Below are 24,057 nucleotides of genomic sequence, written 5' to 3' on the forward strand. Positions count from 1 at the left end.
TTGTATTTGGGCAAATGCTCCCGATGCTTCACCCGATACCTGGAAGTCAGCTGTGATCGGCGCGTGGGGGAATTACAAGATTCTCCCCCAGCGGCTTTCAGCTGCTTAAGGCTCGGTTCACATAGGGGCGACTTGTCAGGCGACCTAGTCGCCTGACAAGTCGCCTCCCGTTCTGTGCTACGGAACCGTTCTAATAGGAGCGACGCAAGTCGCTCCGACTTAGAAAAAGGTTCCTGTACTACTTTGGGGGCGACTTGGGGCGACTTGCATAGACTTCTATACAGAAGTCGTTTTGCAAGTCGCCTCAGAAGTCGTTTGCAGGTCGCCTCGCTGAGGCGACCTGCAAGTCGTGCCGCCCCTGTGTGAACCGGCACTTATTGACATACAGCGGTGATCGCTCACCGCTGACTGTCACTGCATCCTCCTCCATGACCCCTCCGTTCTTCTGTGCCTCTCTGCTGTCCCCCTCCGTTCCGCTCTCCTTTTCTGTCCCCCTCAGCTGTCCCCTCCGTTCCTCTCTCCTTCTCTGTGCCTCTCCGCTGTCCCCTCCATTCCCCTCTCCTTTTCTGTCCCCCTCCGCTGTCCCCTCAGTTCCCCTCTCCTTTTCTGTCCCCCTCCGCTGTTCCCTCCGTTCCCCCTCTCCTTCTCTGTCCCCTCCGTTCCACTGTCCTCCTCCTCCTTCCTTTGTGTATGGACAGAGTCAGCTGACTCTGTCCATTCACATAACTGAAACATTGTAATCTCCTGTGATTACGATGTGTCAGTTTATGAATGGAGAGGAGCCGCTGTCTTCTCTCCATTCATTTTCAGTGCAGCTGAGGCTGAGAAAGGGACTGAGAAAAGGACTGGGGAATCTCTATCCTCTGTCTCTTTCTCTGTCTCAAGGGGGAGATATCAGAGGTCTGTTAAGACCCCTGATATCTCACCAAAGCCCCCCAACAGGGCTGATTAAAAAAAAAAAAAAAAACACACATATTGCAATAAAGAATAAAAAACAATTATTGTAAAAAAATAAAAATTGTAAATTAAAAAAAAAACACACACACATACACCGTTCACCCCCTCCCCCAACCCCCACCCCCAAAAAAAAGCACTGTTAAAAAAAAAAAAAAAACAAAAAAAAACTGTCACCTGACATAAAAAAAAAAGTATCGGTATTCGGTATCGGCGAGTACTTGAAAAAAAGTATCGGTACTTGTACTCGGTCCTAAAAAAGTGGTATCGGGACAACCCTATTAATGAGCTCACCAAACCAATTGTGTGTTCCAATTAATCAGTGCTAAGTAGTTACAGGTATTCAAATCAACAAAATGACAAGGGTGCCCAAATTTATGTACCTGTCTAGTTTCGTTTTGATGCATATTGTGCATTTTCTGTTAATCCAATAAACCTCATTTCACTACTGAAATATTGCGGTGTCCTTCAGTTATTTGATAGATCAAAATGAAATTGCTGATCCAAACACCCAAATATTTATAAAGGACAATCATGAAAATTGTCAGGGGTTCCTAAACTTTTGCATACAACCGATAGAATATATATATATATATATATATTAATATAATATACTGTGTGTGTGTATGTATGTATATATATATATATATATATATATATATATATATTACTTTTTTTTTCCCCTTTATCTAACTTTACAGAGAATATTTCAAAGCTGTGTTACAGATATAACTAAATTTAATACATAAATAAGAGGGAAAATATTTTTTTTTCCTCCTCTTTATTGTGTTTATATCTGTAAAAATGTTGTTTAAAAAAAAAAGTTTATTATTACACATTTTCTTTCTTTTTTTTTTTTAACCAAATTGTACAGAGTATTTCTAGGCTATACTAACTATATAACTAAAATTTTTAATAAGAAAAAAAAAATAGTATGTATACGTATGTACATTTTTTTTTTTTTTTTTTTTTTATATCTGTAATACTTTTATAGACAAACAAACTCATATAAACAAATATAAGATGTTTTGCTTTTTTCTTTGAAGTTAATTTTGACAGGTTTGTTAATCTATTTTTTTCATAGTGTGTGTGTGTATTTTGGTTTAATTTGAAAGGTTTGCTGCATCTATCTCAGGCACCCCCGGGGGTACATGTACGACAGGCTGAGGAATCGTGCTCCACATTAGCCATCTTGTCCTAGTTTTCCCAGTGCAGTACAGATTATTTGGTATTTTAATTTTTTGGGGGCTTTAGCAATCTTTTGAAAGCTAATCTTACTCGAATTCCAACTTTTGTTATATGAATAGGATTCCTTGGAATGGACATCTATTAGAATTTAATGCACTGGAAGTTGAAAGGAAATGACAACTATGACAAAAGCTATCGCATGTAATGTAGGCTGATCACTGGAGGATCTGAAGCATGTATAGATTGGTTGAAAAATCTGAGATCACGTGGTTAGCGTGTGTGTGTCGTGAAGGAATTGTTGAAAAGCTTTTAAATAGTACGTAATGAAAGGAATGAAATTTAGGCAGTCAGGCTTTGTGAACGGCGCGATTCTGTGCAGATCAGACAAAAATGTGCACTTAGGTGGATTGAAAGCTCACAAGTTTTTTTTTTTTTTTTTTGTTTTTTTTTTTGTTTTTTTTTTAATTTTCGTAAATTCGTAAGGTATAAGAGCAAGAAAATGAAAGTCCTTTTCCAAGAAATTGAGCTTTGACCACCTGCTGTTTCCATCGTGACTGGAAAAAGTGACGTTGTAGATTGGCCGGTCAGCTGTAGCTGCAGTGATGCCTGTCACTTCTGATTTCTATGGGAGAGCTGCTCTAATAGTCTACTGCCCTGTAAATAGCCTGGGGCTATATGTGCCCTGTCACTCTGGCCTTCGGCATAATAGACAAAAAGGATATTCTCAAATCATTTTTCTTCACACCTCATACTGATCCGTTCCTGGAAAATGAGAGCAGAAAAGGAGGGCAAACGTAAAGCTGCTCATATATTATACAACCAGATTGTACAATCTCCTTCTAGATCTACCAAAACTATATAATATGAGGATATACCTAAACAATCTATTAATTTTGTGTCAAATCAGGCAGGCTCTTGCACTACAGAGTTGTTGGTATATCCAAAGGAGATTGTGCAATCAGATTATATGGTGTATGCAGATTTAAACTGGCCATATATTGTACAATCAGGCTTTATAATCTCCTCCAGCTTTACCAAAACTATACAATATAGGCACAAACTTTAACAATCATTTATCTAAATATTCAGGCTTGTGACTTTAGATCTTAAAGCAGAGTTCCACCCAAAAGTGGAAGCTCCACTTATCGCTCTGATTTCCCCTCCCCCGGTGCCACATTTGGCACCTTTCGGGGGGATCTCGTACCTTGTTTAAAACAGATACCTTTCCCCACTTCCGTCGAACAGTAAGTGAAGTTGCTGACTTTTAATATTTTTGTGCGGGGGCGAAACGCCACTTTAAAGCCCAACTCCAGGCAAATAGCAGCAACCAATTAACCCTTGCAGTTGCAGGCACAGCCCCACTGCATGGTATAATTGCTTGTTTTGTCTAGGGTAGAGGAGAAACACTTTTTTTTACTTACCCGGTCTTCTGCTGCCCCTTCAAATGGTGCACCCCCACCCTTCGGCAGTGGACTGTCCCTCTGCGTCATCACCTCTAGTACAGGGCTGTGGACCCTGCTCTGGGCTTGATGACGTCAGGATCCTGAGTGTGCAGATGCTGTCGGTAAGTAAATCTTCCAGGCATAAACAAGCAATTAACCCTTGCAGTGTGGGCACAGCCACTGAAAGGGATTATTTTCATTAACCCAGAGTTGGGATTAAGGAAATTGTACAAGTAGGTTGTATAGTATGTGGTCACCTTTTGTCCCCATTCACACTAGTGCAATTTCAGATGCACTGCTGTCACACAGTGTCGCACAACAATGGAAATCGGATTGCTGTCAATGGTACCCCTTCACATCAATGCAGCACATTTTTGGAAAAGGTGGTGGAGCGATTTTGGCCCAATAAACTTCACTGAAAACCTACCAAAAACAAACATGCATGAATTTTACTGCATTTTTGGCAGAATTTTGTGTACTAAATCCTGTCTCCTTCCTCTACACACACACACACAAAAAAAAAAAAAAAAGCATGAAAAACACATAAAACTCTCTCTGTTGCATTACAAAATTGTGCTGAAAATGGAATCATGCTGCGTTAGTGTGAGCTGAGACTTGGGGTTCAGTCCACATTTTCATTTTCCTAGATGCTGCAGCATCTTAAGACCCCTTTCACACTGGAGGTGTTTTTCAGGCGCTACAGTGCTAAAAAAAATAGCGCCTGCATAGCACCTGGAAAAAATCCTCAGCCGCAAACTCGGGCTTTCACACTGGGGCGCTGGGCTGGCAGGACGTCACAAAAAGTCCTGCCAGCAGCTTCTTTGCAGCAGTGTAGGAGCAGTGAATACACCGCTCCTGCCCATTGAAATTAATGGGCAGCGCCGGCAAATCAATGATTTGCGGGCGGATTTGACCCTTTTCGGACGCTAGCGAGGTTAAAACTGCCCCGCGAGCGGCCGAATAGCGCCGCTGAAACGGCGCTAAAAATAGCGGCTCTTTACCGCCGACGCCTGGGCGCCGGCAGTGTGAAAACACTCTAAAGCTGACATCCAGGATAAGGGAATATTGATTAAATATAAGAACCATGTGTATTCTTCCTTGAATTTTGGTGGTAGTTCTTCCAGATCTGTGCAGTTATTCAGTGTAAAACTTTGCCTCTGGGTAGGAGTTTCCTGTAATATAGACCTGTCACTGCTGCGCTCTCTCCTTGTGCAGGGTGACTGGTCTTGTCTCCGCCCCTCCTGTAGTTTTCTGCAGGCAGCCTCCAGTGGATTGGGCCTACTGGGTCCCTCCCCAAAGCTCTGCTTTCTGCATAGGCTATGTACAGCATAATGAAAAAGGCATTGCTATTTTTATAAGGTAAAACCTTGCTTTGTAAAGGTATTTGGTGCACACATAGTGGATTTATATTCTTTGTGGCTATTGTGAAATATATATTTAAATGAAAGAGATTTTGTGCATGAAGTTCATCTTTAAAGTGATTTGTAAACCTAACCTTTTATTTTATTTTTTTATAACAAACATGTTATACTTACTTGCTCTGTGCAATGGTTTTGCACAGAGCAGCCCCGAATCCTCATTATGTAAATGCATTAAAGAATATGTCAACTCAGAATTTCATATTCCTGATATGTGCCTGCTATACCATGTACTTGTATGAAAAAGTATTCTGTGTATATTGTTTCCTTTTGTATGAAATCCCTGGTGTTCTTGCCAGTCCTATCCTTTCATATTAAAAACTGACTACATTAGACATGAGGACATGGCGTGGTCAGTTTTCTGGCTGTTCTGGGAACTGCCATCTGCACCACATGCATAGATTTTGTAGACAATGATTATATGGCTACAAACACTGTGAATTGCATGATCATAATTTTGGATTGGGGGGATTTATAATTTCTCATTCATTTTTTAATTGTCTGATTTTGTTTTTTTTATTTTTTTATTTTTAGATCGCATTTTGAAGTGAGACTCCTGTAATGATAATCTTCTCAGCGCAATGTCTTGTCTATGGAGAACCTACAACTCTGTTTCTGGACCTTTGTGATGGACCCTAAATTATGCTTCATACTCTTCTGCCAGTTCCTCCGTGTACCAGCTTGTTCCAGGAGCAAAAGACAGAGAAAGTTGATACAGATGCCAGAGAACAGCAGGGCTCATCTGAGCCCTTACTCAACACGATTTTGCAAGGAAAAGGAAGGTCTCTTCTATGAGTCCTACTATCGCTTGCGTCAGCAATATCCAGTGATCCTTCTCCTGCTGCTTATAGTCCTGGCAATATGCTGCGCACTTATAGCCATCACCTTTGGCACCAGGCGGGTATGTAGCCCTTTTATTTTTTTAGTGTTGTATAGCCATAGTTTTGCACCATCTAGCAATAAATGTAGTGCTTTTGAACAGAGCCAGAATGTGTTCAACCAGGCTGTCCTCCAAGTCAGCGTTTTGTCTTTCAGAGAATATTAGTATACGGTAAAGCATTACCAAATTGAGCACCATTTTTTAAAGAGGAACTGCAGTCTGCTCACATAATTTGTAATAAAAACATCTTTGCCATTCTGAAGCTTCCCTCCAACCACTCTGTATATTTTATATATACCGTGCTTCTGTACTTGCCAAATATGCTGCAGAAATCTCCCTCCAAGTTTGGCTGCAACCATTTTAACTGTGGGCAGCTGAAGCTGCTGCCTGTTCACTTTCTGGCTTTACACAAACACACAGCTCTGCAGCTCTCTTTGGCCCTCTTATGACTCCCCCCACCCTTCCTGACAGACTCTCACAAGAGTGAGAGCTGTGCATGATGTCATAAGCCTAGGCTTTTTTCCAGACAAGAAACAGGAAGTGGGCTGTATAAGGTATTTACTGGCAGAAAAAAAAAAGTTTTACTATCCAAAGTTAAAACAACAAGGGCAGAAGATTTAATAGGTGGAAAGATGAAAAAATGACTGAAGTTCCGCTTTAAGAAAGGAAGTCGTGACTGCTAAAAATATGATCTGTTACATACATTAGTTAATCTGCTTTTCCTCCCCAAAGAACCTAGTTTAATAATTCTGCAAATACTGTATGTGGGGTCGAAAAGTTTAACGTGTTTTGAGTGGTGGGATCCACTAGTCTTTTATGAGCCTGACCACCCATGAAAAAAAGTACCCACCTGCTCCCCCTGTTGAGCTGGTCACAGCTTTACTTTATTGGTAGAATTTCTTTTTTTACCATGCCGGTTTTACATGGTTCTGGCTTTCAGCCCTCAGAGAGCAATGGTTATTGGACACGTGTCTGGAATGTGTGGTGAAGATGGGTGTGTTTAGACAATCTCATAATGGTATAATAATATTGGATCCTCATAGACTATGTCAATAGTACAGAGTTAAGTTGGCACAGTAAAGACGCTGATGTTTAAATCCAATGAAGTACTGGCCTTGTCCTTCCAAAGACAATTGTTATGTGTATGTGTTGGGAGTGGGAGAGGGCGCTCAGAGGACCTATTAATGGGTATCCGTTGATTCAAACTTATGATTTCTGCAGTCACAGCTTCCGCCTTTGTTATGTTGGCTTAGTGCCATGCTTTGTTATGTTGGCTTAGTGCCATGCTTTGTTATGGGTATGTTTTTACTTTTTAGGCCAGGCAGGGTCCTGATTTATCTGGTTGTGCCATTGGTCACTTTTGCATAGATGTTGCCTTCCTGGCCATCAAAAAACTGTTTTAAGTTTTTCAAAAGTATACCTGTTGGGTTTTGCATTATTGCTGATCAATATACACTACTGTGCAAACTTTTTCGGCAGGTGTGAAAAAATGCTGTAAATTAACCGCTTCTCGCACATCTTATGACGTCGTCGTGTTTGAACGGTGATATCTGAATGATGCCTGCAGCTACATTCAGATAACTTTTTAGCGCCAGCTATTCCCTACACCACAAGAATGATCATAGCGGATGTTCAGCCGCTTGATCATTAGTTCTTACAGGTGGCGAGAGGGGACGTTCCCCCTCCCGCCGCCCTCCGGTGCTTCTACTGACTCACCCCTGCCATTGGTGAGTCAGGGAAGGGAACCGCTGGCGCCAGATGCTGACGATAGAGATTTCCAGTGGACCAGATGGTCCCCGGAGTCTCTATGATCGTTCGGAGGCCGGGCGTCATGTTATGACCTCACGCCCGGCCCCTGCATTTGAAAAAATGGCGCCGCCTCGGCTGGGAAGCTAGATCTTCTTCCTTCCTTTTTTTTTTTATTTTAATTTCAGGCTTCCCAGCCTAGAGGTGAGATGTGGGGACTTATTGATGCCATATCTCACTGTAAAGAGGACCTGTCATGCTTATTCCTATTACAAGGGATGTTTACATTCCTTGTAATAGGAATAAAAGTGATTCTTTTTAAATTTATTATTTTTTTTAAAGTGTCAAACTAGAAAAATAACAGTAAAATTAACAATAAAAAATAACATTTAAAGCGCCCCTGCCCCCGTGTGCTCGCACGCAGAAGCGAGCGCATACATAAGTCGCGCCCACATATGTAAACGGTGTTCAAACCACACATGTGAGGTATTGCCTGCGAACTTTAGAGCGAGAGCAATAATTCTAGCTCTAGACCTCCTCTTTAACGCAAAACATGTAACCAGTAAAAAAATGTAAAGCCTCACCTATGGGGATTATTAAGTACTGAAGTTTTGTCGCCATTCCACGAGCGTGTGTAATTTTGAAGCGTGACATGTTGGGTATCTATTTACTCTGCGTAACATCATATTCCACATTATACAAAAAATATTCTCTAGGGTCTCTGCTAAAAAAAAAAAACAAACAAAAAAAAATTTTGAGAAATAGAAGGGTTAATAGTTTATTTTTATCCTTTAACAAAACGCAAAGTAAATGTACAAAAGAGACATCCAAATCAAATCAATAAATGGTGGTGACCATCCATTGCCTTTAAAACTTCAAAATTATTCTAGGTACAGTTGCCAGAGTTTGACAGATTTTGCTTTAAACCTAGAAGCCAGCTAAAAGTTATAAGCCCCTTTTTTTTTTTTTTTTTTTTTTTTTTGGGGGGGGGGGGGGGGGGGGCAGGATTTCATGTGCTTCAGTGTAACTTAATTTTTTTTTTTTTTTTTTTTTTAATTGTAAAAATTTTTTGGGTGACCAGTTCTCTTTAATGAGACATGCAGGGTCTTTTCTTTTGTCACCTGCCTCTTTATTGGATTATATCTAAAAGACCCTGCATGTCTCTCCCCTGTACTCCACGCACTGCATTACATACTTTCCCACCCTTGATGGCCAGGGAAACTGTCAACGGGGACACGGAAATCGCATCACTTCCAAGTCAACTAGAAGGGGAAGAGAGTGGATGTGTGTCTGCTCTCCTCCCTACCCCGCCCCCTTCTATTCGGCGACACCAGCTATCCCAGCCCAAATATAGTGGGGAGCGTGCGCATGGTGTGGGGAGCATTCGGGCGGCAGCCCAGGCTCCAGGTCGAACTTCCGGTCGCAATAGCGACCTGGTGCCTGGGGTTTGTTGAGCCCTGACACTTGCACACAGTTTTCTGAAGGAGCTCGGCAGGTAGGTTGTTCCAAACATCTTGGAGAACTAACCACAGATCTTCTGTGGATGTAGGCTGCCTCAAATTCTTTTGTCTTTTCATGTAATCCCAGACAGACTTGATGATGTTGAAATCAGGGCTCTGTGGGGACCAAACCATCATTTCCAGGACTCCTTGTTCTTCATGCTGATGGTAGTTCTTAATGACATTAACTGCATGTTTGGGGTAATCGTCCTGCTCCAGAATAAATTTGTGGCCAATCGCACGCCTTCCTGATGGTATGGCATGATGAATAAGTATCTGCCTGTATTTCGCAGCATTGAGGACACTATTGATCCTGATGAAATCGCCAACTCAATTTGCAGAAATGCAGCCCCAAACTTCCAAGGAACCTCCACCATGCTTCACTTTTGCCTGCAGACACACCTTATTGTACCACTTTTCAGCCCTTCAGCATTCAGCTGCCTCTTGGTACAGCCAAATATTAAAAAAATTTGACTCATCAGGCCAGAGCACCTGCTGCCCTTTTTCTGCACCCTGGTTCCTATGTTTTCCTGCATAGTTGAGTCTTTTAGCCTTGTTTCTACGTTGGAGGTATGGCTTTTTGGCCGCAATTCCATAAAGACCACTTCTGACCAGACATCTCCGGACAGTAGATGGGTGTAGCTTCATCCCACTGGTTTCCTCCAGTTCTGTGCTGATGGCACTGCTGGACATCTTTAGATATATAAGGGAAATAAGCATGATGAGTCTTTCATCTGCTGCATTAAGTTTCCGTGGCCGACCACTGCGTCTACAGTCCTCAGCATTGACTGTCTCTTTGTGCTTGAGCTTGAACGGCACATCTTGAAACCCCCAGCTTTGAAATATTTGCCTGGGAGAGACCTTGCTAATGCAGTATAACTATCTTGTGTCTTGTTTCTGTGCACAATCCCACCATGGTGTATGACCTGTGATACCTCACCTTAGCAGTGTTTGGCTGTTCCTTGCCCAGTTTAATCCTCCTACAAAGCTGTTTCTGTTTCAGTTATTGACTGCGTTTCAACCTACATATGAAGTTGATCATTAGCATCTGCTTGGTATAACTGGTAAATCATAAACCTGACCCTGATTCTACAAAATCCCTGACTCTGTGCAAGTTTACAAAGTGTGCAAGTAAGAATTGATATATATGTAAAATATATATTTTTTTTGAAAGCATTCTTGCCTTAGAGCATTTCTTCACACCTGCCTATAACTTTTGCACAGTACTGTACCTGCTTTGAATATGGCTAATTCATGAATTTTGGACAGACATATCTGCATTAAAAGGTGTATGTGTGTGTGTGTGTGTGTGTGTGTGTGTGTGTGTGTGTGTGTATATTATATATATATTATAAATAACTTCATTTTTTATTTTTATCATAGGCAGGATGACTATTGTAGCTTTTCTGTCACCTGCCTCTTTATTGGATCATGTAGCGTCAAGTTTCTGTAGTTCTCTCTATGTTCTCTTTCTTTTAGGCAGCATTGGGCATAATGTAGTACAGTAGAACCTGACTGATTGCACTGCATCTGATTTCTGCTCTGCAGGAGATGTTTGTTGGCCTATTATTGTGATCGGCAGGCCTACTAACCATAAGGCTAAGGAAGCTGGAGTAGATGGGCAAGGACTGGCAGCTTATCAACTGAAATTAATGTGTTCATTGAAAATAGACTATACTTTTCCTTTAAAAAAGCAAAAGATTTATTTGCACATCTAGACCGTGACATTTTTGCCCATTCTTCTTTGCAAAATAGCTCAAGCTCTGTCAGATTGGATGGAGAGTGTCTGTGAACAGCAATTTTCAAGTCTTGCTACAGATTCTCAATTGGATTTAGGTCTGGATTTTGACTGGGCAATTCTAACACATGAATATGCTTTGATCTAAAACATTCCATTGTAGCTCTGGCTGTATGTTTAGGGTCGTTGTCCTGCTGGAAGGTAAACCTCCGCCCCAGTCTCAAGTCTTTTGCAGACTCTAAAAGGTTTTCTTCTAAGATTGCCCTGTATTTTGCTCCATTCATCTTCCCGTCAACTCTGACTGACCAGCTTCCCTGTCCCTGCTGAAGAAAAGCATCCCCACAACATGATGCTGCCACCACCATGTTTCACAATGTGGATGGTGTGTTCAGGGTGATGTGCAGTGTTAGTTTTCCACCACACATAGCATTTTGCTTTTAGGCCAAAAAGATAAACTTTGGTCTCATCTGACCAGAACACCTTCTTCCAGATTTGCTCTGTCCCTCACATGGCTTCTCGGAAACTGCAAATGGGACTTCTTATGGCTTTCTTTCAACAACGGCTTTCTTCTTGCCACTCTTCCATAATGTCCAGATTTGTGGAGTGCACGACTAATAGTTGTCCTGTGGACAGATTCTCCCACCTGAGCTGTGGATCTCTGCAGAGTCTCCTCCAGAGTTACCATGGGCCTCTTGGCTGATTCTCTGATTAATGCTCTCCTTGCCAGCCTGTCAGTTTAGGTGGATGGCCATGTCTTGGTAGGTTTGCAGTTGTGCCATAATCTTTCCATTTTCGGATGATGGATTAAACATTGCTCCGTGAGATATTCAAAGCTTGGGATATTTATTTTTTATACCCTAACTAACCCTGCTTTAAACTTTTCCACAACTTTATCCCTGACCTGTCTGGTGTGTTCCTTGGCCTTCATGATGCTGTTTGTTCACTAAGGTTCTCTAACAAACCTCTAAGGGCTTCACAGAACAGATGTACTTATACTGAGATTAAATTGCACACAGGTGGACTCTATTTACTAATTAGGTGACTTCTGAAGACAATTGGTTCCACTAGATTTTAGTTAGGGGTATCAGAGTAAAGGGGGCTGAATACAAATGCACACCACACTTTTTAGATATTTATTTTTAAGAAATTGTGAAAAACGTTTATCATTTTCCTTCCACTACACAATTATTTGCCACTTTGTGTTGGTCGTTTTTGGTTGTAACATAACAAAATGTGGGGTATGAATGGTTTTTTAAGGCACTGTATGTTGTACCATGTACTTGTATTCGAAAGTATCTTGTTCTCTTTTTGTATTTCCTCTTCTTCTTGTGTGAAATACCTGGAGATCCTGACATTGATCAACTTCAGTACAACCTGCCTGTCAGGTGTGTGTGGTGGTGTGTTTGGTTTTTGTTTTTAGCTGACAGCAGTAATCATATTCTGACAGCAGGGAAACCTCCCTCTGTCAGGATACAATGGTGCAGTGGGAGGGATTCCCCTATCAACACTGAATGTGTTCATGGGGTAATCAAGCAATTGGGTTGAAGGAAAGAAAATTGCTTAATGTATGGCCTGCCTTACTGTTCTAGCTATACAATTCTTATTATAAATTAACATGATCTATGCAGCTTTGTTCTGAGACAAAGGAACACTTATAAAAAAAAATTACTGGTCACCAAAATGTTTTTTTTATATGATTCATTTACATACCACCATCAAATTCTGCAGTGGTTTTCAGATTACATAGAACAATTCTCCATAGTTTCTGGTCCAGTAGAGCTAATTTCAGCCATATGAACATCTTAAGCGATGCCCTGATCATTACATAATAATGTGGGATCCAATGCCAAGATTTTCAGAGGAATGTCACTGTAACTGCAGATCAGAGTCGGCCTTTAGCATGTGCAATCTGTGCAGTCACAAAGAGTACTATGTCTTCATTCAAGCATAAAGCACTTTTTAAAGACTTTCCTACCCTCTCCTGTTTATGAAAAGCATCACCTGCCTAAAGTGGCCATAGGGATCTATATAGCGGGTAAAATAAGTATTGAACATGTCACCATTTCTCTAGGTAAATATATTTCTAAAGGTGCTATTGACTTGAAATTTTGTGGGCAACAACCCATGCAATCCATACATACAAAGGAACCAAAACAAATCAGTGCAGAAATTAAGTTTTGTGTAATAAAATGGAATGACGCAGGGAAAAAGTATTGAACACATTAAGAAAGGGAGGTGGAAAAAGGCATGGAAAATCAACACACCAATTGAAATCTCAGTATTTGGAAAGCAATCCAGCCCTTTGTCAGTGCAAAATATTATCAGCTGGTTCAGTCTTAACTGATGGCCTATAAAAAGGTGTCTCCTTACCAAAGTGTCATGCAAGAAACCTCTCACGATGGGTAAAAGCAAAGAGCTCCCTCAAGACCTTTTCAACCCTATTGTTGCAAAACATACTGATGGCATTTGGTTACAGAAGGATTTCTAAACTTGTGAATATTCCAGTGAGCATGTTGGGGCTATAATCTGGAAGTGGAAAGAACCTAATTTCCCCATAAATTGGCCACGACCAGGTGCTCATCACAGGATTTCTGACAGAGGAGTGAAAATAATTTTTAGAAACGTTGGCCAAGAGCCAAGGACCACTTGTGGAGATCTTCGGAAAGACCTAGAATTAGCAGGTACAATTGTTTTCAAAGAAAACAATAAGTAATGCACTCAACTACCATAGCCTGTATGCACACTCACCATGCAAGACTCTCTTGATGTAGAAAAAGCATGTTGAAGCTCATCTAAAATTTGCTGCACAGCATTTAGACAAGCCTGCAAAATACTCGGAGAATATAGTCTGGTCAGATGAGACCAAAATTGAACTCTTTGGATCTGGAGAAATCTACCAGGATGATGATGAAACGAGGGTGGACATCTCAGCAGGATAATGATCACAAAGCCAAGGAAACTGTCAACTGGTTTCAAAGAAAGAAATTGAAATTAAAGCTGCTAGAATGGCCCAGCCAATCACCTGACTTTAATCCAATAGAAAATCTATGGAAAGAACTAAAGGCCCATGGAACCTTCAAGATTTGAAGACTGTGTGGAAGAATGGGCCAAAATTACACCTGAGCAATGCAAGTGACTAGTTTCTCCATACAGGAGGTGTCTTGAAGTTGTTGTTACTAACAAAGGATTTTGTATGGAGTATTAAATCCTGTACATTTCAGTTAGCCTGTTCAATACTTTTTCCCTGCGTCTTTCGATTTTATTACACATAACTTAATTTCATGTCAGTAGCACCTCTTAGAAATATATTTACCTAGAAAAATGGTGACGTGTTCAGTACTTAATTTACCCACTGTGTGTGTACATGTGTGTGAGAGAGATTACGCACCCGATATATATTATATGTGTGTATATGTATGTGATATATTAATAATAAAATATATATAATTATTATCCAGTACAGTATGTGTTTTATGCACTCCCAGCACAGACTGGGCTTAAACAAGCAAAAGTATGTTTTTAAAAAAATGTCTAAAACAAGGTTTTGATCTAGGTTAGTGTTGGGGTCAAGGTCAGGGCCAAAGGTCAGGGTCAGCATATTTTAGGTAGAATTACCAATTTTAAAAATGCAGGTTTTTTTTTTATCAGTGTCTTTTAGGTATAGTATAAGAAGTATAAAAAGGGGAGGGGGAGAGAATGTGGACTATAGTTTCTGGGCCCTAAAACAAACCACAAATATTATACACAGGAGCAGGAGAATTTTATTGAGGGTTGTCCTTAGGTGGTAGGTTGATGTTCATTATCCAGTTATTAGATGTGGTGGTTGTATTTGTTTTCTTTGACTGCTGTGAATAAAATCCTTAGTATTGTGCATGTGTGCGCTATGCTACAAGTGTAAAGCCTACACACGGGCCAAATGTTGGGCAACATCGGCCGGTTCAATAAAAAACGTTCAACATTTGACCAGAGTGTATGGCTGCTGGCCTTTCGACCGGCTTCTGTCGGACGAGCATGATGGAAAAATCGGCAGCCGGCCGACTCCCGATTAGCGCTCTCGGCCAATGGCTGAGAGCGCTGACCGGAGTACTCTGACAGGGGGGCATTCCTCTGTCGGAACACAATAGCACAGCAGGGGAGATCACTGTAGGTTTTTTTCGCTCAACCGAGCGGGTAGTAGATTAAACCACTTTACCATGCAGAGTAGTTGCTATTGTAACCATAACGCCTGTTTGAGATATCATTCTAAAATGGTGAGCCGTGTGTATTTTTTTGTTTTTTTTGTTTTTGCAAGCGGCAATATACATTGGGACTAATGTGTTGCAACTACAAGCTGAGCATTTAGCTTATGGTTGCAGCATGGCCTCATTGAATTGAAAGGCTACATTTGACAGGTAATACGATGTGAAAAGCCCCTTTCAGCTTTCTTTGTGCATGCTAGATGGGCAATAAAACCTGTGTCTCAACCCCCTGTTTTGAAGAAAGAAGAAGCATTTAAATAAAGGAATTGCCAAAAACTGTCTCTTGTCATTTTTAACATTTTTGACAGTTTTTTTGTGAAATGGTAGGGGTACTTTTGTACCCCCTTACCATTTCACACAGGGGGGAGGGCTGGGATCTGGGGGTCCCCTTGTTAAAGGGGGCTTCCAGATTCTGATAAGCTCCCTGCCCGCAGACCCCCACAACCACTGGGCAAGGGTTGTGGGGATGAGGCCCTTGTCCCCATCAACATGGGGACAAGGTGTTTTGGGGGCTACCCCAAAGCACCCTCCCAATGTTGAGGGCATGTGGCCTGGTACGGTTCAGGAGGGAGGGGGGGGCGCTCTCTCGTCCCCTCCTCTTCTGCGGCCTACCAGGTTGCGTGTTCGGATAAGGGTCTGGTATAGATTTTTGGGGGGGGACGCCAATTTTTTTTTTTTTTTTATTTTGGCACAGGGTTCCCCTCAAAATCCATACCAGACCTGAAGGGACCCCATTGTCGGACCGGCAATTCATTATAGCTGCGAGTAGTTTTAAATGACTTTTTTTCCTTTGAAATGTCATTTTGCTGTCAGACTGTTCTAAACACGGGAAACATGCGACCATTTACAGGCATACTATAGACACCTCCCAGGTACGAAATTTAAAGGAATCTTACACGTTTTTATTGTTTCACTTTAAGCATTATTAAAATCACTGCTCCCGAAAAAACGTCCGTTTTTTTAAAACTTTTTTTTGCATTGATCCATGTCCCCTGGGGCAGGACCCAGGTCCCCAAACACTTTTTATGACAATACCATGCATATAAGCCTTTAAAATTAGCACTTTTGATTTCTCCCATAGACTTTTAAAGGGTGTTCTGCGGCTTTCGAATTTGCCGCGAACACCCCAAATTGTTCGCTGTTCGGCGAACTGGCGAACAGCTGATGTTCGAGTTGAACATGAGTTTGAGTCGAACTCAAAGCTCATCCCTACTTGAGGAATAGTGCGTAATATTGTGAAGAAAAGTTCTTTGTAGCCTTGATTAGGGTTAGGGATTGAGTGTTTTTACCTGAGTGCAGTGAGAATACACATTACTGCTCAGACATTATTGTTCAAGACCTGTGGAAAAGGGAGTCCAATTGCCCTGAAACATGTTGGCCGTATCTGACATTTCTGAATTTTGAATTTACAATTCAAACAAACCTTCAATCTAGATGACTATTTTATCAGTAGGTGCTCCTTACCACGTATCTAGAAGTTTTACCTTCTGACGAGCAATCTTCTTATCACAACCAGAGAGGCAGCAGCTGAGGACCCCAACTGGATCCGCACATCACTGTTATTTTTGGTTTACCTCCTCGCAGAAACAACCCCACTTTCCCTCTCCCTCCCTCATCCTAACCTCTCGGAGTTGCACGAAAACTAGTTCTCTTCCTTACTGCTCCAGGGCTACCTCAAATCTACCAGTGGAAAGTTCTTTATGCCCTTCTGCCTTTGGAGGAAGTGGTAATATGCAAAAATCAGAAAGTCTTTCTGTAAGTCATTTTGTGAATAGAATTTTAGCACTTCCCAGCTGCTATTTACTTTTTTTTTTTTTTTTTTTTTTTTTTTCAGTGTTCCATACAGGTGTACCTTGTACTAACTTGTACATAATTGAACCAATACAATATCTCTATCATTATGGGACTACCTGCAAATTATACACACACATAAAATAGGGAGCTATTGGTGGTTGGAACAATTTAAATGCCTTTCTTTTAAAGGTTGAATAAAGTATCTTCACATCAAGGGTTCCTTGTCACATGTTTGCGTGATCATACCGTAAAGTTTTATTTTATCCTGTTCACGTTTAAGGCCCCTTTCACACGGGACGTATCCGTGTTGATCCGCCCCGTGTTTATCCGCTGCTCAGCGGGGATCGCTCCGTTTTCCCCAGCTGAGCAGGCAGATGACAGGGCGGGACCCGCACACTGTGCAGGGACCGCCCTGTCAGATCTCCGCTCTCCCCTATGGGGGATCGGAGGAACACGGACCGTCTGTCCGTGTTCCTCCGATCCGCTCTGCAGACGGATAGAAAAATAGGATTTTCTTCCGTCCGCAGAATCGGACGAGAGCGGAGGCGGACGACATCGGGTGTTAGCGGATGTACATCCGCTGACACCCGCTATCCCATAGGGATGCATGTATGTCCGTATTTCATCCGAAAACGGATGGATGAAATACGGACATACTGTCCGCATGTGTGAAAGGGGCCTTAAAAAAAATTGGCAAACAGGCAGGATTTTTAATGCAGAAGAGACATACTGGGGGAGATTTACAAAAACTAGTGCACAAAGAATCTGGTGCAGCTGTGCATAGTAACCAGTTGGCTTCCAACTTCAGCTTCTTCAATTAGGCTTTGACAATAAAACCTAGAAGCTGATTGGTTTCTTTTCACAGCTGCACCAGATTCTGTGGGCACCAGTTTTAGTTAATTCTCCCCCACTATCTCTCTCCTGTATTAATGTTCTTTATCTGTCTTTGTGCCCCTCTACACTTTACTGTACACACACAGCTAGTTGTACAAATTTTGTCAATGCTGAGGTGAATTAACTTCTGCGCATGTTTAGGAGTGACATCATCTCGGGTGGACCAGTCAAAAAGGTCGACGATCCGTACCGGAAGCCGATCTAGCTGAAGATGACAGTGGCTGGTAGGGAGCTATGGGACACCTCAACGCTGGATAGAATGGGAGCAAAGTTCTTCTTTTTTTAAGCATCTGTTTTAAAAATGAACAGGATAAAATAAACAGAATACTACTATAACTATAATAAACTTTTAATATACTAGAGAAGTTGGAATGCTTGGGTAATTTATTTTTATTTTTTTGGAAGTGTGATGTAAAGGGGAATCCACCCTTTTAAAGAATAACTAAATCCAGGAACAAAAAAATGTAATCATTGTTGCTTAACAGTCATTTGGTTTTCATTTTTCAGACTAAGAATATTTTTGGCAAGTACGGAAAATACCCATTGATCTTGCCAGAAATGTTGTGTCCCTGCCTCTTCCTGTGAGCTAAAAAGACAGCAAACATAATGTTCCTTTTTCTTTTGTAGACTACTAATTGCTCATTTCCATTATATGATAGTTGAAGGAAAAGGCAGTAAAGTTTAAATTTCATCCTGTGTGACCACAATGGCTTCTGCCATAGATATGATGGACAAATGACAGTAGCCTCCCCCTCCCCAGATGCATATTTTACCAGGATTCAATGGCCATGGTTCCTCTATTGATATGCATTACAGACCCATAGACTTCTGTGAGGTCCCCTCTGGCCTTGGGGCCCAGCCCTATAGAAGTCTATGCGACACTAAAGTGCAGACTTGTCCTAGACCGTGAGGACTTCCACCATTGGACATAGCAGAACCGCACCCATCGAACAGAGGTAATTATGCATCTGTGGAGGAGGGTGGAAGGTTAGGTTCGATCAGGGGAAGGGGGCAAATGGATAAATATACTCTTTTTGTTCTAAAGTGAAATTTTTATTTAAGTTCAACCACCAATGATGTGACTTTTTCATGCGGCCAGACCACAACCCCAGGCTATGGTATTGTGAGGATTATTGCAGCTCAGAATAAAAGAGCAGGGCTCTGTAGGAATTATGGGTAGAAGATGGAGAAACAATGGCATTTCACACAGTGCTGAGCTATGAAAGCTTGGTTTATGAACGGCATCATAATCCCTTCAAGTTTTCTGTATAACAAAGTAATGCTGTGTAATCAGCCTCAGTATTATGAATGTCTGTCTTCTTTTGTTCAGTGTATTTTAATGGGGGTCTAGTAGGCATTATCATTTTTGTTATTATAGTTGTTTCAGTAATGAAAAATTAATATTAAAGAAGTATTATAAAATGGGTGCTACTATCCAAAACAAATCATCATGCAGGCTTTCAGGTCACTGAACCTCAACTGTCAGGCGGTTTTACAAATGTCATCCAAATTAGCAGAGTATGGTTTGTTGAGCAAATAATATTGCGTAGAAAATGTTATATGGCTTGGATGATCGGAAGTAAAAATTAAAATGTTCTCTGATTTTTTTTTTTTTTTTTCTTCTCCATATGGAGACTACAGAAGCTTAACCTAATCTGGGCTAAATTTAAACCATTGGAATAGAAGTGACTATTATTATTTTTCAATTTGGGGTATTTATATTTTTATTTAAGATTTATCCCATAAATACAGTGTACACAGCCATATGGGTTTATCATAGCCACATACAGGCGGTCCCCTACTTACAAACGACTCCTACTTACAAACGGAGGGAAACAACAGGAAGTGAGATGAAATCTACCCCTAGGAAGGGAAATTCACTCCTGTTATGCCCTGTACACACGGTCGGACTTTGTTCGGACATTCCGACAACAAAATCCATGGATTTTTTCTGACGGATGTTGGGTCAAACTTGTCTTGCATACACACGGTCACACAAAGTTGTCGGAAAATCCGATCGTTCTGAACACGTACGTCGGGACTATAAACTGGGGAAGTAGCCAATAGCTTTCGTCTCTTAATTTATTCTGAGCATGCGTGGCACTTTGTGCGTCGGATTTGTGTACACACGATCGGAATTTCCGACAACGGATTTTGTTGTCGGAAAATTTTATATCCTGCTCTCAAACTTTGTGTGTCGGAAAATCCGATGGAAAATGTGTGATGGAGCCTACACACGGTCGGAATTTCCGACAACAAGGTCCTATCACACATTTTCCATGGGAAAATCTGACCGTGTGTACGGGGCATAAGAGTTAATATGGGAAAAAGGTGTCTCCACTGATGATTTATCAGCAGTCCATGTTTCCCTAACAACCCAAAATTTTCAAAATCCAATTGTCATTGGAACAGAAAGTGAGGTGAAATCTTTTGAACAGGAGCACAGACAGCAAAACAAATGTTATAGGGGTGATAACCCTTCCCTATGCTATCCAAAAAGCTTAAAAATATATATATATTTTTTTTTTTTTGGCTGAAGCTACACTTAAAAAATGTACCTGTTCCGACTTACACACAGATTCAACTTAAGAACAAACCTACAGTCCCTAACTTGTTTGTAAACGGGAACTGCCTGTACATAACATAAGCAGACAAAGTAATATGTGTCTTCTCTGTGTTCAGTATGTGGATGCGGGAACGTCACTTAGGATGTCATCGTTGGATGCTGCACATGCTCCTATTTAGGGAAGATGAGACAGGTGACTAATTTGTCTTACATAAAACCTGCACTGGAAGAAAAATGGGGTCTGCCATTTCTGAATTCCCTCTACAATATTCAATACCTAGCTTTCTTTAGCTTCAATACTTTCTAAATGATTGATCTAGGACAAGAATGCAGATTAGAAAGGCCGAAGCTGATCTACAGACATGTCCCACGCCAGTGACTCAAAGTACTGAAGCCATTGGACTCATACCACTCCTACTTACAAACGGAAGGAGACAACAGGAAGTGAGAGGAAATCTACCCCTAGGAAGAAAAATTCTCTCCTGTAAGAGTTAATATGAGAAAAAGGTGTCTCCACTGAAGCTTTATTACCAATCCTTGTTTCTACAACAACCCAAAATTTTCAAAATCCAATGGTCACAGGGACAAAGTGAGGCGAAATCTTCTGAAAAGGGGCACAGACGGCAAAACAAACATTGCAGGGGTTTTAGCATAAGGAAGGGTTATCTATTTTTGGGCTGGAGTTGCACTTAAATGTACCTGTTCCAACTTGCATACAAATTCAATTTAAGAACAAAGCTACTTGTTTGTAACCCAAGGACTGCCTGCAGTAGGGTAAGCTGGTCTCTGGACTTAAATGGGTGCATGTATTTCAGTTTATTTAAGCGCTGTCTTTAATGGACTTTCCAACCAGGGCTTGAATGGTCATGCTAAGGTTTTCTGGGGAGGCTGTTAACAGTATGCGCATGCTGCACAGTGCAATTGTACAGTTGCTGAGCTAACGGCTAGTATTTACAGTTTTATAAGACAGCCCAATGTTGTCTAATAATGAATTACAATTTTGTGTATTTATACAGTTAGCCTTGCGACCCTGTCACTTATTAAATGAAAACCAACTTGAAAATATATCAAACGTGTGCCTGTCCGGCGAGCTCACATGCATAGTTATAGGCACCATTGCTATCTTAGGCCCCTTTCACACGGGCCGGACTGTTGCTTGGATCCGCTTGCTCAGCAGGGGATCTCTGTGTTGAATGACAGGTCTGTGTCTGGCCCACTCATGCAGAGCGGACACGGACATTGACCCCTTTTCTCTATGGGTGGCTGGATGTAGACGGACCGCCTGTCTGTTTACACCCAATCCAATAGACCAGTGTTTCTCAAACTTTTTACCTTTTTGAGGGACCCCTGGCAACAGTACAGGGGGGCCAGGAGGGAACAGTACAGGGGGCCAGGAGGGGACAGCACAGGGCAGGGGGCCAGGAGGGGACAGCACAGGGCAGGGGGCCAGGAGGGGACAGCACAGGGCAGGGGGCCAGGAGGGGACGGTATAGGGGGGCCAGAAGGAAACTTGTAGGCACAATACTGGCATATTAATAATTGTCCTCATGCAGAGTAGCTCAGAGAAGCTGCTTGAATGCCCGCAATGCTCGGAATGCTGATTGAATGCCGATTCCCACCCTCCCTGCTCTCTCATCCCTCCTGAGTGATGTCACATATTCACATGCAGGCACCTGGGATGGAGGGGAGGGGCGGCTGTGATCGGCGCGGGACAGTGATGTCAGTGGTCAGTGCTGTGCAGCCTGTCAGCTATGCGGGGAAGCGATAAACAGTTCATCTGCTTGTGATGAACGGCAGATCGTGGCGGAACCCCCCAGTTATGAAAAACTGTACTAGACGGCAGGATCCCCATCCATCTGTTTTTGGCGGATCAGATTGGTTGTAGGAGGGTGTAAACAGACACGTGTATTTTACACCTGCTGTTCCATAAAGAGTGGAGGTTCTGATTGGGTCCACCTGAAAAAGCGAACGTCTGTGTGAAAGGGTCCTTACACTTTATGTGTTGGATAGTGCATCCCCACCTGGGGGCTGTGGTGTTGATTGCTGCCTCGTTACAGGACACAGTAGTGACCAGGCAGCAGATTGAACTACAATATGTAGCAGGGAATACACCACTTGACAAACCTAGAAGTGTTGGATATCTGCGGTGATCAAAAAGCTAGCGCACTAGTCAGTCATTACAAAGTGTACAGAAACATAACACAACAAAATACAGGAAATAAATAATCTAAAATCTGCTATGCTAAGTGTTACATAAATTGCTGAGTGCTATTGGCAAATCATAATTGGCAAATCATAATTTGCCAGTGTAGACAATCCAGTACAGGTGAGTGTAGAAACTGCCCATGTTTCAGGGAATTTGCACCCCTTTTTCAAGTTGAATCCCACCTGAAGTTGAGCTTGAGACAAGGATACAAATTCCCTACAAAACATTTTTCCACCTCCACCTGTACCAAGTGTCCACTTCTAAGTTGTCGTTTCATCTTACTCTTATGCCGTGTACACACAGGCGGACTTTTTGACATCAAAGGTCCGACGGTCTTTCCAACGAACGGATTGCCTACACACGATCACACCAAAGACCCATGGATTCGTATGTGATGACGTACGACCGGACTAAAATAAGGAAGTTGATAGCCAATAGCTGCCCTTGCGTCGGTTTTCGTCCGTCAGACTAGCATACAGACGAGCAGATTTTTCAACCGGACTCGAGTCTGTCGGAAAGATTTGAAACATGTTCTAATCCTAGGTCCGTCTGATTTATGACCGAAAAAGTCCGCTGCAGGTCTGATGAAGCCCACACATGGTCGGATTGTCCGACGGATTCGTCCCATTTGACCAGTCCGGTCAAAAAGACCGCCCGTGTGTACACGTACTCCTTTTTTTTCAGTACTGGGTGTCTCCCACTGACTCTTAAAGCAGAACGTCACTTCATCAACATTGACTATTTTTAATCCTAATACTACATTAGTAAATAGATGGATAGGAAAGTATACCTTATTTACTTGTTTTTAAACTTTTTTTTTTAATTTATTTTTAAATGTTTTCAGTTGCTTCCTGGTTCCAGGTCTAAGCAAAGTGATGTCGTACATCCCAGGAGTCTTCAGGAGGGGAGGCTTTCTCAGCGCACCCTCCTGCCCATATGCCTGAGCTAAGGGCAGATGGATTCCAGGAAGTAAATGCTACATGAATCCTCTGCCCTTACTCAAGTTGGCCAAAAATGCTAGGGTGTGCAGTCCCTGCATCTGATTAGGTTCAGGTACTAATTGGCTGGCAATCTACTGCTCGCTCTTTTAGCTTTTTTTTTTTTTTTTTTTTCTCTTTAATAAAGAGCTCTTGAGTGCAAGGGCCAACTTTGCCAACCAATGAGCAAATTTTAGCCAGCTCACCAGTAACTGGACAAAATTCAGCCAGTGTATGGCCAGCTTTAGATTACTTTGTATACAAAATGGGATAATATGGCGCACTCTGAATATGACAATAAAATTAGAAAAGGTGTGGGTAGGAAAATAGGGAAATAAACAAGTTCTTTAGGAAATGAGTCCATGTAAGGATAAAACAAGTAACTGTCCGTGGAGGGCTGCCAGTTTAGAAGGCAAAAAAACTCTGGAATATAGAAAGGACAAGAGAACAGTGCCCTCTAAGTGCAGTATGCAAACATCTTTAATGTAAATAAAAGAATCAAGAATACACTCACAAA

General features: G+C 41.7%; 1 protein-coding gene across 7 annotated transcripts in view; it reads left to right on the forward strand.

The window, feature by feature from the left end:
- ADCY4 (adenylate cyclase 4) overlaps positions 1-24,057 on the forward strand; it is a 134,224-nt gene that overhangs the window by 34,538 nt on the left and 75,629 nt on the right. For all 7 annotated transcript variants that reach the window (XM_073631846.1, XM_073631883.1, XM_073631870.1 and 4 more), the window contains exon 2: positions 5,537-5,903. In XM_073631846.1, coding sequence (XP_073487947.1) covers positions 5,595-5,903 — 309 coding nt within the window. In that variant the 5' untranslated portion in view covers positions 5,537-5,594. The remainder of the gene's footprint in view (positions 1-5,536; positions 5,904-24,057) is intronic.

This window comes from Aquarana catesbeiana, linkage group LG01, assembly GCF_042186555.1.
Source record: "Aquarana catesbeiana isolate 2022-GZ linkage group LG01, ASM4218655v1, whole genome shotgun sequence".
Classification (NCBI taxonomy): Eukaryota; Metazoa; Chordata; class Amphibia; order Anura; family Ranidae; genus Aquarana; species Aquarana catesbeiana.